The sequence below is a fragment of the Amphibalanus amphitrite genome, unplaced genomic scaffold (assembly GCF_019059575.1).
Source record: "Amphibalanus amphitrite isolate SeventyFive unplaced genomic scaffold, NRLGWU_Aamphi_draft 000069F_arrow, whole genome shotgun sequence".
In the NCBI taxonomy this organism is placed as follows: Eukaryota; Metazoa; Arthropoda; class Thecostraca; order Balanomorpha; family Balanidae; genus Amphibalanus; species Amphibalanus amphitrite.
In genome coordinates, this window is record NW_024881565.1 from 1,099,205 (window position 1) to 1,113,928 (window position 14,724).

Below are 14,724 nucleotides of genomic sequence, written 5' to 3' on the forward strand. Positions count from 1 at the left end.
TGTAAAAGACGAATGGAAACATCGAGTCTCAGACCAGCAGTAGCAACGATCACAGTAGCAACATCACAAAGAACACGCGGCATTATCAGACAGCCGTTTTGTTATCGGGCTACAGGCGGCGACGGCGTGGTTGCAGACCAGCTGCGAGGTAGCGGCGTGCGGGCAAAAGGCGCGGGCACACCTCCATGTAGCCGTGCGGACAGTGCGCGGTCGGCGTCGCATAGTGGGCGGCATCGGGCTGTCCCGGGCCGTCGAAGCCGCACAGGTTGTCGGCGCATGTGGGCGCGCGCGGTCACCACGGCCAGCTGCTCACCGCCAGCACAGACTGCGCAGCGTCGCCGCTCCGCCGGCCAGAACACGCAGACAACCCTTCTTGCAGTCGCACAACACGTCACCAAACTCATTCACCTGCTCCACCATGTTGTTGATGTCACCGAGTCGTCCGAGTTGTGGCTCGTGCCGTCGAGCATGACCTGCCCGATCGGACACGGGTCAGCGGCTTCTGCTCCAGCGAAGTCTTCATCTTAGTGACGTCTTGCTGATCTCCACAAAGGCTGAACAGATGACCTTACCCACAGAGACGGCCGACGTCCTCGCCAGCGACCGCTTGGTTGTGCAGACCTGCCAGAAAAAGAAAAGCTGTTTGGTGATCTCAAACGATTTTTTTCTTTATGCAGTGGAACAAAACGGAAAATATGTCATACAACAGGAACTAAAAAAAAGATGCAGCCTAGGTCGTCTAAGAAATGGGTGCAACATTGATAAAATTCTTCATTGAATGAATTCTGCAAATGCTTTTGATAAAATGTGTGGTGATTATAAGGAGACCACTTTACTATAAAATTGCTCAGGATTCCCTATCTGGATCTGTCAAAAAATCCTGACTGCACACCAACAATGAGCATTAAATCCAAAACCTCTACCAGGTACCTAGGGATAATTAAATTCTGATTCAGGAAAATATTTCACATCATACAAATAAAACCTTTACTATATTGAAACTGAAAATGTGATGCTGATCCAGTGACCTGAGGGTCTCAAAGTATAATAATGAATTAATTGATTATAAATTTGGTGGTGACTGCCGACTGGCGTCTGGCGGCCTAGACCTTGAGGCTTGAAAGTGGCCTTCCTCACACAATAGTTGACTGTCAGTCTGTCATGCTGTCAGTGTTGTGAAGTAATGAAGGAGTTGAGTTTTGTTTATTATAAATTGTGATGTTATGTAAAGGACTGGAAAATGAATGTGAAAACTATGGAAAAATATTGGCAGAGTATTGTCACTTACTATCAGGACATATGGATGGAGAATACATTCAAATTAATAAGAAATGCCAAATATCAAGGTACTCAATCACTGATAGCAGTGGACTATCATATGTTTTAATGTCAATTATATGAAAGTTAAGACTGAAACTACCTTTTACCTCATCATAACTAATGAAAAATTGTGTGAAGAAAACATTCACAGCCTCTTTGAAGCACTTAGACCACTAAAAAACAAAAATTTTCGCGTAAATATGTTGTGTCTCCTTCCTTCAAAACATCATATCGGATGGCGCCACTTTCGTCGACAGTTACTTATCTGCACGCAAATCGAGGAAAACGTGAATTGATGGACGTTTACGTGTTTCCAAATTTAAAATCACAGCATATTCAAACTTTTCAGTGTACCTTTTAACATCTAAGTACAACTAAAACGATAAAAACTTACCCTCAACACAAGGACGACGACAACCACGCGACCGGAGACGTCGCGACGAAATAAACAAACGGCGCCGCCAAATGAAAAATATTCTCCGATATGGGTAATGTGAAATTGAATCGCAATCATTTTGGGTAGTATGAAAAATGCTCTTTCCAACAGAACCCTAGTAAAAAACGTGAATGGACAAAAAATAACTTTTATTTCGACATAAATATTGGCCTGTTTTTAAGTCATCCTGGTATGCCGTAAGATTTCGACCTATAAATTGATGTTCCCCCAATCATTGAAGCTTGAGCAGTGAAAAATATGAAAGCCTAATCTGTTTTGCATCATTAGTGATTCTCCTAGGGTGTTGCCATTTCTCCCTAGGTGTTGCGAGTTGCTTTTGCAAAACGTGTTCCTGAAACGGCTCAATTTTTTGAGCCCTCAGCATTACGCCTATGGGAGCCTCTGACGCCACACGCTCAATATTTTGAGCGCTCAATAATTTGAGCTTTTCCCCCTTGTGCGTGGGACTGATATGTCGCATGAGAGTTGAAACCCTAAAAATTATTAGTAAAGTGATCCCGCGAGAAGCAGAATATGTAGAGCGGATCTCATTACGTCATATGGATGAGGAGTGGTCGCCTATCTTTTTTCACGTTCTTTATTCAAATCCTTGATTGGGACAAACATTAGTGCGGTCGGTGCGGTCCAATTGCCGCATGCATACCATGCATACCGTCAATACGCATACGCATACGACGTATACCGTCACCGAGCATAGTTATTAGCATATCTATTATCCCTGTTTTCCGTTTATTTAAAATTGAATTTTATTACGAGCATCCTAAGTTATATTGCATCGGTGAAAAAGGTAAGAGTTGCTGTGGCTTTTGACGCGTGTCATGATTTATACCTCGACCTGCTGTATTGATATATTAAATACCCCTTTTCCTTCATTTTTAGAAGAAAAAATGGTCAAGGAATATGACAATGAATCCACTGTAATTTTTTGTGTATTTGAACAAATTGTTTTGTTGTTGTTATTTTCATATCCCAAGGATAAAGACACCTATTTGCTAATTTGCTTTTTAAACCCTACCTTGACCTAGCTATTCAGTCACTGTTTTTTATCAGCATTCTGTCGGTTTTACCCATATAAGGAAGCTATTACTGGCTATTCTTGGCCTCTCATTGGTGTAATACATAGACCACGTAAATTAGACCAATTAGGTGCCAAGAAATAGCAGCATGCTTGCAGCCTACCGCTAAAAAAACTGACCGAACAGGGATCCTGACTGCATCACCTGGGCATTGTATGGTCACAGTTTTTCAGCAGGCTGCGAGCATGCTGCAATTTTTTGGATTCTCATTTGTCTCATTCACATGGTCAATTCATTTGACCAATGAGAGGCCTAGAAGCACCAGCAATAACTTTTCTATATGAGGAAAACCGACAGCATGCTGATAAAAAACAGCAATCGGACAGAGCTCAGGTTCTGGCTTCAGGTTCATCTGCCCTTACCGCACCAACAGTCAACCTGCTCATCTTACGGCACTCTATCTAATGCAAATGGGCTAATGGCTGGGCCGATTACACTCAAATTTGCTACACACACCAGCTTGGAGGACTGGTTATAATCACATTTTTAAACCTGTTGTATCACTGTAAGTGCACAAGTAGGTGAATATGGCATTACTGAGCCTGCTGATTGCTGAGGCATGAGATGACCAATATGATTTAATGCCTAGAAATTAAAATAGTGATAAGTAAAGCTAACTTTAAGATGATGTTTTCATAATTGGTCAGTGCTAACTTGGTTGTCGCCTTGAGTGATCTGAAAGGTGTGTTACTGGCCTTGTTAGTTGTCTAGGTACTATTCATTCATTTTTAAATCAGTTATTGAATCAAATCGTATGTGTGTTGCTTAGGTGACTGGGGCATCAATGAGCTGATTGTCAAATGTCAACAACCAAGATGTGAGGACTGAGTGGCAGTGCTGGAAATGAGGCCGCTTTCTGGTCCCGGCATTTTATTCTCCGGGTGGGTTAGCCCCGTCTAGCGCTTAGCCTTTCGGGACCCTCTCAGAGCTGCGGTTGTTTTCGCCGCTCGGCCCATTCGAGATGCAAAGTTGATAGTTACACGAAGTATATTTGGGGCCTCTGAATGTACGACTTCGAAATTAATTGATTGTACAAAACCTTCTTCTTTCACCTATATGCATACATTTAACAGTAACCTCAGACTAGGCTGGTTTGGCTGGCCCTAAATAAGCTTCGTGTGACTATTAACTTTGCATCTCGTCTGGGGCGAGCGGCGAAAACAACCACGACCCTGAGTGGGTCCCGAAAGGCTAAACGCTGGACGGGGATTAACCCGCCCGGAGAATAAAACGCCGGGACCAGAAAGCGGCCTTATTTCCAGCACTGCTGGGTGGCCAATATTACATGATGGCACACCATTCTCATGTATTTATAGTTTGTACATAATGTGAATGCATTGTCATCATTAGAAATTGCAAAAATGGTTCCATTTATTAGTGGCTCTTTGCACTACTGGCCCAAGTTGTTCTAAACATCTCAATGCAACATATCCAAGCAATATTGTATATGTCTGCGCCCAGTCATTGCCAATTTTGCCTATTTTGGATGTTTGAATCTAAATATGCTCTTTCCTCCTCTACAGTATCTGGTGACACAGCTCTACCAGCCACAGCAGTAGCCAGCGGGCAGACCACCTGCCGTTCAGTGGTGCCATCAAACAGTGTGTCCGGGCGTCGTCAACTGGGGGCGGCGCGCCGATCGGTGGAGCGCCGGGGGCGTCTGGCCATCTGAGCGCCCGCCCGACACCCCCACGGCCGGCACGCTGGCGTTCTACGACCTGAACCAGGGCCTGCGCGGCGCAGACGGCGGCGACGAGTCGGGCCTCGAGTTCGGCTCGCCGGCGCTGGCGCCCGACTTCGAGTCGATGATGGCCGGCGAGCCGTTCCGGCGCGTCGACTCGGCGCCGTCGCCCGGCTCGCTGGGCTCGCCGCGCAGCGTGCGCTCGCCGGCCGTGCCGCGCCAGGACTCGACCGGCACGCTGCGCACCACCATCCAGCTGGGCAAGACGGGCGCCTCCATCGTGCACACGGGACCCTTCTACCTGATGAAGGAGCCAGTCGGTATGTAACACCTCGGCTATGTTCTGGATGGGTACATATTTTGTGTGTGCTTTTATATAACGTTCATTAATTCTGTTATATGTGAACAAATTAGGTCATCTGATCCTATGAATGGCAAACTGTATCTGCTCATTTCATGCAGAACGCGCATATGAATTGATACCCACATTAATGCCTAAATAAAATATGTTTGGATATTTCATTTCAGTGGAGAATGAGAACCGCGAGACGGGAGCGACCAACCTGATGAACCACCATAACCTGGAGCACTCGTACAACAAGTTCACGGGCAAGAAGATGAAGGACTCGCTGTCGTCGTTTCTGACGAACCTGCCCGGCGTCATTGACACGCCGGGCTCGCTGGATAACAGGTGGGTGGCGCCGCCGGTCGGCCAGCTGTAGCAGATGCCGCGGACTGGAGGACCGCGGACTAGAGGGCGCGGCTGCTCTCACGGAGTGACTCTTGACCGGTGAATCAGTTTATTGGTGTCAGTGTGACTGGAAAGTTGGAATAGGATATTGCCTAGTCTCCGCCGCAGACTGAGGAGTAGGTGATGGAATGGAATGAATCCATTGCCTAATGAAAGGTGTCCCAGTCTGATGGAAGAAATGACTGCTTTCCTTTTATATATAAGAATGCGGACTGATTAACGTGCTAGAGGCATTTGTTCGGATAGATGACGGTGTTTGACTGATCTTATGCGGCCTCTAACAAGTTTTTGCCGACATTTTGCCCTCATTGATCAGCTGGTAACTATCGCTAAATATGACTGAATCTTTAAATGTTTTACACATCACTTTTGAAATGTTGGAAAGTGGCGCCCGTGTTTATTTGGTTTTATCGCTCTTCCCTTACTTTTCACACTAATGAAGAAAATAATTTCATTCGTGGTCATTTAGTGGTTTTCGACAGCTGAAAGTTTCGTGTTTACCCGTGGAAAAAGAATCATGGCATTGTCTACGCATCAAAATAATCCATCGAGATTCAATCTGGCCAGGCTAGTTGAATGTCAGCTCCAAAATTTCAGAAGTTCAGAGTGCCATGCATTGGTATTTTCCTAAGAAAGGTATGGTGCCAACATTTCCCAACATTAGGCGCCGGTAGAGCAGCTGTGGACGTGCCTGGGGCAGCACCCATCCATTTCCGAGTCCCATCCGGCGCGCCGGGTCGTGGTGTCAAACGCCGCCCCGTGCCCGCTGTGTTGACATCGAGCACGCACCGCACGCGCCGTCGGCCGCCCAAGTTGGCCTCTAAGTTACCCCGTCGGCCGGTTATTGCTCGGGCAGGGGGACGGCCCCCCCCCCCCCCTCCTCCCCCCAGCCCGTCGGTGCCGTCGCTGTTTGGTGAGATTGGAACCGAGCCCCAGTGAACAAAGACCAGTTACGCGGCTTTACTGCACTGATGTACAGAGAGTTTGATCGATGAATTATGTTGACAGTTATTGTGCCGCTGGGTGGGCTAGTAGTTGACGTAAGACGCTTTCCACACAGTCACTTTCGATACTCCGCTTGAGGCTATTGTAGGGAGTTCGTTAAATGCGCAAGATGATGGCCCGTGTGAATTTAAAGCGTGATTTTTTTTCACGAAGGGATTGTGTGAATAAAAGACTTCTTTTTTATCCTTTATTATCATATTTGACGAGTGTCACCAGCATATACTCAGTGGTCTGTAACCATATGTCATGCAATCAGCATGACTGCCGTACGAGAAAACAAAACTTCGGCACAACAGCCACAAGATAAAAGTCTTCTTGATCTAGTTATTTCATTCAAATGAATTTTTATTTACTGCCCATCATTCAAGAAGCTACGTGTAGCTTTTAAGAATTTGACGTTGATCATAAAATACAGATGTTTTTTTTTGTGCTCCAAGGCCTTTTAAGCACCCTTGTACCATACTTAATTACCAAGCTCCGAACTAAGCTGACCATTTACTGCATTCATTTGTGCAAGCCTCTCATCTGACACTCCACTGACATTTCACCATCCGCCGAATCTTTGCGCGACCCTCGCTCGGCGGTGGTGTCATCGGCGATTTGAGTCTGTGACAGCCCGCCCGCCGTGGTTTTCAGACCTGAGGCGACGTCAATGTGTTGGCATGGAACATGTCTCTTATAGCACAGTGACCCGAAATACTGCGGCTGCTGGCTGGCGTGTCCGTGACTCTCCGTTGATGACCGATCAGTATGATACAGTGTTCCTCTAACGCTCAAATGTCTGTTGGTGTGCCGTCAGCTCTCTGCGCGGTCTGATCGAGAAGCCGCCCGTGGTGGGGAAGGAGCTGCTCCCGCTCACCAGTCTGCAGCTCACCGGGTTCCGCCTGCACGCCGGACCGGTAAGATGACCGACTCGCCGCGCCGTGTCACGACTCACGACTCACGACTCGCGCACCTTCCACGGTTGAAGTAGTGTGCCGGCATAGTGTTCATGGTTTCATTGGTGAGCTCGCTGTGTTCACGATTAGATTTGTGAGCTAGCAAGGTTTGTGGTTAGATAGGTGAGTCGTCAGGGTGTTCGGGCGTAGAATGGTGAGGTGACGTTGTAATGTCACTATAAGCTTCTTGAGTCGTCCACGTATTACTACGGTTAGATCGACGCGTCTCCGTAGCAGTATTAGGGTTAGATTAGTGAGTAGGCGGGTGTCAGGGCTAGATTAGGGATTCGGCAGATATCAAGGTTAGATTAGAGAATCGGCAAGTGTCACCTACTTACTAAGTGTAGTACTAAGGTACTTAATGAGTCACCATCATGTCGGCGCTAGACGAGACGGTGTCCTCCCACGATTGCTAGGAGGATGCCTGGATGTGAGTGGGTCGGATGCCTCAGTCTGGAGGAAGCCTCGGTAGACGTTGGTTGGGTCATCAGGTGACGTTGAACGGGTCATCAAGTGACGTCAGCGGATAACGTCGGATGACGTCAGCGGGTGTATTAGTCGCGTCACGCCGGTACGTACATCAGTGGCAGTGATGGGGTGTATCAGTCGGCAGTCAGCGGTCCATGTGTCACCGTAATTCGGCCGGCCGACGGCGAGCGGTCTGTTGTGCCGAGTTCGGAGTGAGACGGGCCTGGCGTCACATTGGACAGTTAATTGGATCATTTCTCATAGAGCCGACTGCGCTCGTTACATGCAAATTGGCCAGTGTCGCTCATACGGCAAACGAGCTGCACTGGTTTGTTATTTTCGGTATCAGGGCGGCTGGGCCGGTCGCTGTGACCCCGTCCGGCCGCCGGGCGCCGCGGTTTTCTCACCGCCGTAGGCCCCATCGACAGTATATTGCCGAGAGCACCTCGCGCTGACAGTTACTGGGCCGGCGGGCGTGAACTATATGGTGTATAGATTCCGGCTTGCGTAAATTAAATGTCAAACCGCGGAATGGCTAAATGACATATGGCTTCATCTGCGAATTTAGACGAACCGGGGCTTTCAATGCCACCTAATCGAATTCTATAAATATGACACAAAGCTCTTACGGGAATGGCTGGCCGATCTGGGATCAGATGTGAGCCATCGGTTGTCGCTGAGCTGCCGTGTCAGGTCTCCCGGCTGCTGCGCAGTGCGCACTGCTCGACCGGGGAGGGGCGGAGAGGGGTGCGTCCTGCGCTCACAGTCGCCGGGCGCCGGCTGCTCCTCTGTCGGGCGCCGCTAATGGGCGCCGACAGGCTGAGTGGGCGCCCCGCTGTTGACCGGCCGAGTGGCCATCCCGGCCCGGCGCTCGGCGCTCCTGTCGGCTCCGGTTAGCGGGCCGCACCGTCCGCCGCCCGCCCACGGCTCTGGACGCGCTAATCGGCCCCTGCCCACGGCTCGACCGGCGCGCGGGCCGCCCAGTGACCCAGATGGGTCGACGATGGCACACCTTGTGCCAGGGCCTCAAGGACAGGTCCCCAGTTACCCTCCTACTGTCCCGGCACAGGTGTGAGAGAACCGATCGGTCATCCACGAGCATCGTCCCGTGTGGGGGAGGGTGTCTGCGAATTATGCCAGGATTCGTAAGGACTAGTATGGAGAGGACGTTTTCTTAAGTTCAGCTGGTTGGTCAAGAGTTATGCGTATCCTACTGGCTGTTAAACTGAAGCTGTGCGCTGAGAATGCTTGGTAACCAGGGAGTCATTCTCATTTGTGTGTTTTCAAAGGGACGGAGAAGAGCAGCTGCCGGGTCGGCTGCGATTCTAAATTTACAGCATAAATAGCACAGCGATCCGCCCTCGGGTGTTCAATGCCCTCTGGTCTTTGTAGGGTAGCTGTATGTACAGCTTGTCGTTGACCTTAGGTCATTTTTCTGATCGATGCCGATTGCGCTAAACGGCGGAAGCTACTGCCGCCGTCAACCAAGAGCAGCAATTGAAAGACCGTATCGCTTGACCGCTTACCATCAATGGCGCTGGTGGTTTCCGATAACATTAGTGCCTTATTGCGCTCCAAAGCACCCATAATGTGCAGAAATTGTCCTTTGTTTACATGTTCAACGGAAATGCGTAGTGTGAAACGTATATTTCATGGCACTTTTTCTGGAACATTTTTGCTTTATTTACATTTTTATCGTGCCACTTCTTTGAAATGTTCGAGGCTCATGTTTTACCAAGTTCCACCTAAGAAAATTACGTATGACTTAGACCTTAGTTGTTAGAATGCTTTTCAATGTCCATTGCTGGCTATATTCATTCTTTCTTTCTTTCGTTTCCATTAGTTGATTACGAGCGAGCGCAGCGAAGTCTTTTCAATATATAACGGAAAAATCTCAGTATGGGCCAGGGTATGGGCGGCCCGGCCCGGCCCGGCCTGTAGCGCTTTAGAGAGGCTTATATCTCAACAACCGCTGGACCGATTGGCCTGCGGTCTTTTTTGCTGGGTAGCCCCATCCCTTCTACCCCGTAATTGACTACTTTTGATACATCTCAGTGACCGTCGTGGCACGTGCCACGTGAAAAGTCAAGGGTGTTCAAGCTGTTTTGCAAAAGTAGTGATTTTGAGAGGCTCATATCTCAGCAGCCGCTTGGGCGGTTGTCTTGCGGTAATTTTTGTAGGGTAGCTGCATCTCTTCTACCAAAGGTCGGATACTCTTGATCTATGTGAGTGACTCCCACTGCACGTGCAAAATGTAAAAAGAATAGGTGCCAACTTTGTTCCCATTTCAATAACTCGGTAATTACTGGGGCGATTTCGCTGAAACTTGGCATACAGGCAGTAGCGGCGAAACACCTTCAATTACGGGGGGGGGGGGGGGGCACTGCCGACTTTTGGTCCCATTCTTTCCATGCAACGCCCATAGGGCTAATAATGCCAAAATCAAAGGGGACACTGTGCCCCGGTGCCCTCCCCGTTCCGCCGCCTATGCATACAGGTAGGCTCCCATCAGGCAATGCCTTCCCATGTGTTGCGGTTAAGGTGCTACTGCACGTGCGCACGTGCAGGGGGCGCTTCCAGATCTCGAGAACGGCTGGGCCGATTGCGCTCAAATTTGGTACACGGTTGGTGACCGGTTGGTAGGGTGCCGTGCAAAAGTCAGTTTGGACCCCGTTTGCACGTGTGCACGTGCGGAATGCCGCTTCCAGATCTCAGGAACGGCTGGGTCGATTGCGTTCAAATTTGGCACACCGCTATGTGACTGGTTAGAAGGGTGCTTTGCACAAGCCCGTTGTAAGTACCCTCTCGCCCTTCCGCACGTGCAGGGCTCACTATCTCGCTCGCTCGTTCTTCGCCCAAAAGACGTTTTACTGATTATATACTACATATTATCATGCTCATTGACGAAACGGGGCTGGACAAGGTATGGCCGGGTGATCGTTCCACTTACATCAGTCCTATGAGTGGCCCCCGACCCATATTCACGCGCGTAAATATAAGATGCGTATACAAAATTGCAAGTGGCTAGCATAGCAGTCGGCGCATCCCAAAGCCTAAATAAACAAACAAAATCATAAGGGCTAGAGTAGGTACAGTTCTTTACATCGACCAGTATCAGACACAGATGCCCGCTCACTCGTTCAGTATCGGGTTCATCTCAGTAACCAGGGACTGGAGGGTCACATAATGTGCGGGGCAGAGGTGGCACACATCGAGCGGACAGCTGGTGCGCCCAGGCGCGGCCGTCCATTTTCCAGTCTGAGGAGCACCGCGGCCACAGCAGCTGCTCTGTCGAGCGTGCTGTGCTGACACTTGACAGTCACTGCCCGCAGTCCTTTCCGGCCGCAGTGGCCACCGTTCCCCGGTGACACGCCGTCCCCGCTCTCTGCCGCAGCTGCCCGAGCAGTACCGGTTCACCAGCCAGGCGCCGATGAAGCGCAAACACAAGCACAAGAAGCACAAACACCGAGCTGGCGACACATCGTCCCAGGAGGGCACCGACGCCGGAGAACCGCCCGAAAAGAAACACAAAAAGAAACGCAACGAGGACGAAAAGGAGCGGAAAAAAGAAGAAGAAAGAGAAAAAGAAGAAGAAACAGAAGCACAGTCCGGAGCACCCGGGTGTCAGTGGAACCACAAATGGGAATGGCAAGGCGATATGAGGGCGGCTGCCGCCTGCCGCCGACGGTGACCGTGGGTCGTGGTCCTGAGCCTTGGACGGTTTGTTCACTGCGGCCGGGCCGGCGAACACGGCAGTCAGTGCTGTGTGCATGCATTTGTCCGCTCCTGCGCAGTCCGGTGTGATGTCTTCACATCAGTTTATAAGGCAGCGCGTCTATTCTCTGCTCGTGGTAGAGACGTGCGGAACCGTAATGATGTTCGTGTTTGTTTCGGATGCGTATTTTTGTCTTGAGATGTGTTCCCTGCATGTACAACATAGTAGATATGTGATTGGAGAAGGGAGATAGAATACAAAGTATGAGGAAAATAAGCTTGCCTTTGATATAGATTGGAGACAGCATTCGTAGACGGGCCCCGCCAACGCTTCTATCCACTGACTCTGCGGGACACACCGCTAACATACATCGAATTATGCATCGAATTACGCATCTGGAATAATTCACCCTGAGGGTACAACACACACTAAAATCGTATTACTGACTGACCCCTGATCTGAGTTAGTGGTGCCCACGTGTTGCTGTGATGGAGTCGTTATCTGGTGCTACCGTGCTGTGTCGTGCACGGCGCCGGGCCAGTAGCCGGAGACTGCGACTGTGTGTCAGCGGCCGACCTGCCGAGTCCAACACCGCAGACCAACACCTCACCCGATAACGGCGATCCAGCAGTGGCGCGACACTGGCCGGTCCGACAGCACAGCGGGACACTGCAGACCGACACCTCACCCGACAGCGGCGACTGTGTGTCTGCGGCCGACCAGCAGTCGGGCACTCACAGACCGGCAGTCGAACACTACAGCCTAAATAACGCCTCACCCGACAACGCCAGTCACAAAACGTCACCGACACCGTCCGATACCGGGGACTCGAACAGGTCTTATAAAACTGCGGTATCAAATCATTTGTATCGAAGTTTAGTGACCATTAGCAATGCATAGACACGAAGTTCTTAAGCGTGATAGTTCCAATAAACTTCTCCTGGATCGGCCGAAACACCTCGTTTTCCATCGGCGGGAAGGTCCCACTGCGACTCAGTGCGGTGCGACACGCCTTGCATGGGCAGAGAAGCCGGTTTCGACCAACAGCCGAACATGATGCAAGCTCTGTCGTCGTATAATCCAACCACAATGTTGTGGATGTTCTGTACACAGAGAAAGTGACGATCGTCCTCCGCACTTTCGCCCCGACGCGGTGCAACGTCCCTCTGAGGTTACCTGGAGGCCATAGCTGGTGATTGAATCGTTATTCATCATTATGCCTACATGAGGTGTCAGGCAGTGCCGTCGACCGTCGAGAGTTAGGATGCTCAGCTTACTGGCTGTAGCCGGCAATTGTCTTGAAAAGCATGAATACAAAGTCGTTACATAAACTACCGTAGAACCAATCCGTTTCACCGTGATAGCGGCTTTAAAACCGATTTTCTACGTAATCAGGAAGACGAGAGCTGAGGCTCACAATGCGTCTCCTATTACCTTAAGTTTCATGACATCCGGTTCCGTCGGCATATTTCGTTAGGCTCATACCGGGCGTCATTGGTCAACGCGTTCATAGAAGTTGCCTTATTACACTGTCCAAATGCGGCAGCGGGCACACATTCCGGCCGCATATTGAAAATGACGAAGCGCTGCCAGGGCATTCCGGCGCTGCTGATCATAAGAGAATATTGTCGGCATTCAGCCATCCTGATTAGGGCCCGGAGGAGCTGACGTTTTTCGAGCCCAACTTCTATATGAATTTCTGGAAGCGCCCTGTATCTCATATCATGCTCATCATCGACTTGAATGCCACTGTGATGTCAATAATCCTGTTTGCCATTCAGCGAGAAGCCAAACCGAGCCTGGTCGGAATGGTCGTAGCATACGAGCGCACTCCAGTGCCGATAATTTCGACAAATGAAAAAGCTCTCGGCTGTGTGGCGGGGCGTTTGCCGGCGGCCGGTTCTGGCGGCGCGTTCACGGGCCGGCGGAGGGTGATCCGGCTCTCACGAGGCCGCGGTGGGCGGCTCGGGCGGCGGCGGGGACGGGCCGGGCGGCTCAGGGTCCAGTGCCGAGCAGTGAGCGGCGGCCGCCCGGTGGGACCGGCCTCGACACAGAGCCGCACCAGAGCGCGTTCAGTGCCGCCGCACGCCGCACGGTTCGCTCTGCAGACGCGCGCGCGCTCGTCCTCTCTGCTCGTCTCTCGCCTGCACAGTGCACAGGATATGGAGCTTCATCGGCCGCTCTTCGCTCTGACGGTGAGTGAACGACTTTGAGGCAGCTGTCCAGTGTCAACCAGGTGAACTGTGAGTCAGTCGAGTGAGCTGTGAGCCAACCATATGAGCCCTGAGTCAACCAGGTGAGCTATGCAAGCCAGCCTGGTGAGCTGAGACTTGAGAGCCAAACGGATGAACTGTGAGCCAGCTAAGTCTATGTTAACCCGGCAGGCGGTGGGCCTACCAGCCACCTTCCGCGCGGTGGGGGGGGGGGGGGGCACTTTTTTGCCCCCCCCCCCGTATCTCCGAAACTACTGGACGGATCCGGAAAATTCAAACGGCGTTCGATAGCCCTGTCAAATTTGTCGAGGAAAACCAAATTTCATTGACCTCGGGGTCACCGATGACGTCACAGGTCAGGTCAAAGATAAAATGTTTCACCGTTCACGGGGCTTCTAGGGAAAGCGCTATAACACCGAGTAAAACTCATTTTGTCGAAAATCAGCGATAAGGCGTCAGTTGTCTAGTACATTAGGGTGACCGGTTTTGCAAAAAGTTTCGAAAAGTTTTGCTCCCCAGGTCTAAACTAACGTATTTGGGGGTGCTGATCACGAATCCGGCGGAAAAATATAAAATTCGATTTTTTTTTTTACCGCCCCGGCTCTTTGAATATTTCCGGTTTTCTCAATTTTTGCATGTTTTTGAATAATATGATGAATGTAATGAAAAAATATTAACAATGTATCGCTAAATGCATGTACCAGTCGATTCGGCATACAGCGGCGTCGAAATCGGCAGGCGGCCTGCTTCACCGGCCTCGCAGGAAAGCATAAGGCTCGGAAGGTTTGCGTTAGTTACCCGATTCTCTCCATAGATGGCGCTGGCGTAGCCGCCCGCCGGCCGGTCGTTGCCGTGCCGTTTACAGCCCCGGCGGTCACTTGCGACCGTCGTGGTCGTTATGCTACGTCTATCAAAGCACGACAGAAATGTTCACTTCATTTTTATGTTACTTCAGACATATTTTAGACCTAATGTTGAATTGGATAAATGACTATCGTGAATTGGCGAAATAGTGGAGTGCGCTCGGGAGCCATTTACAATAGCGAGGAACGTAGGTGGATTGATCTGAGTAACATATGACACTGCGTTCACTGTTGATA

General features: G+C 50.2%; 2 protein-coding genes across 2 annotated transcripts in view; both read left to right on the forward strand.

Annotated features, from left to right (window-relative positions):
• Positions 1 to 2,398: 2,398 nt before the first annotated feature.
• On the forward strand, positions 2,399 to 11,687 carry LOC122378985 (mediator of RNA polymerase II transcription subunit 19-like). The gene is given in 6 exon segments (XM_043360760.1): positions 2,399 to 2,564; positions 4,377 to 4,854; positions 5,063 to 5,225; positions 7,090 to 7,189; positions 11,091 to 11,258; positions 11,260 to 11,687. Coding segments are annotated over 5 exon segments (726 nt in total). The 5' UTR covers positions 2,399 to 2,564; positions 4,377 to 4,658; the 3' UTR covers positions 11,359 to 11,687.
• A 1,602-nt stretch (positions 11,688 to 13,289) lies between these two features.
• The window catches only part of LOC122379022 (myristoylated alanine-rich C-kinase substrate-like), a 39,306-nt gene continuing 37,871 nt past the window's right edge, over positions 13,290 to 14,724 (forward strand). Inside the window, exon 1 of the mRNA XM_043360869.1 lies at positions 13,290 to 13,606. Coding sequence (XP_043216804.1) covers positions 13,574 to 13,606 — 33 coding nt within the window. The 5' untranslated portion in view covers positions 13,290 to 13,573. The remainder of the gene's footprint in view (positions 13,607 to 14,724) is intronic.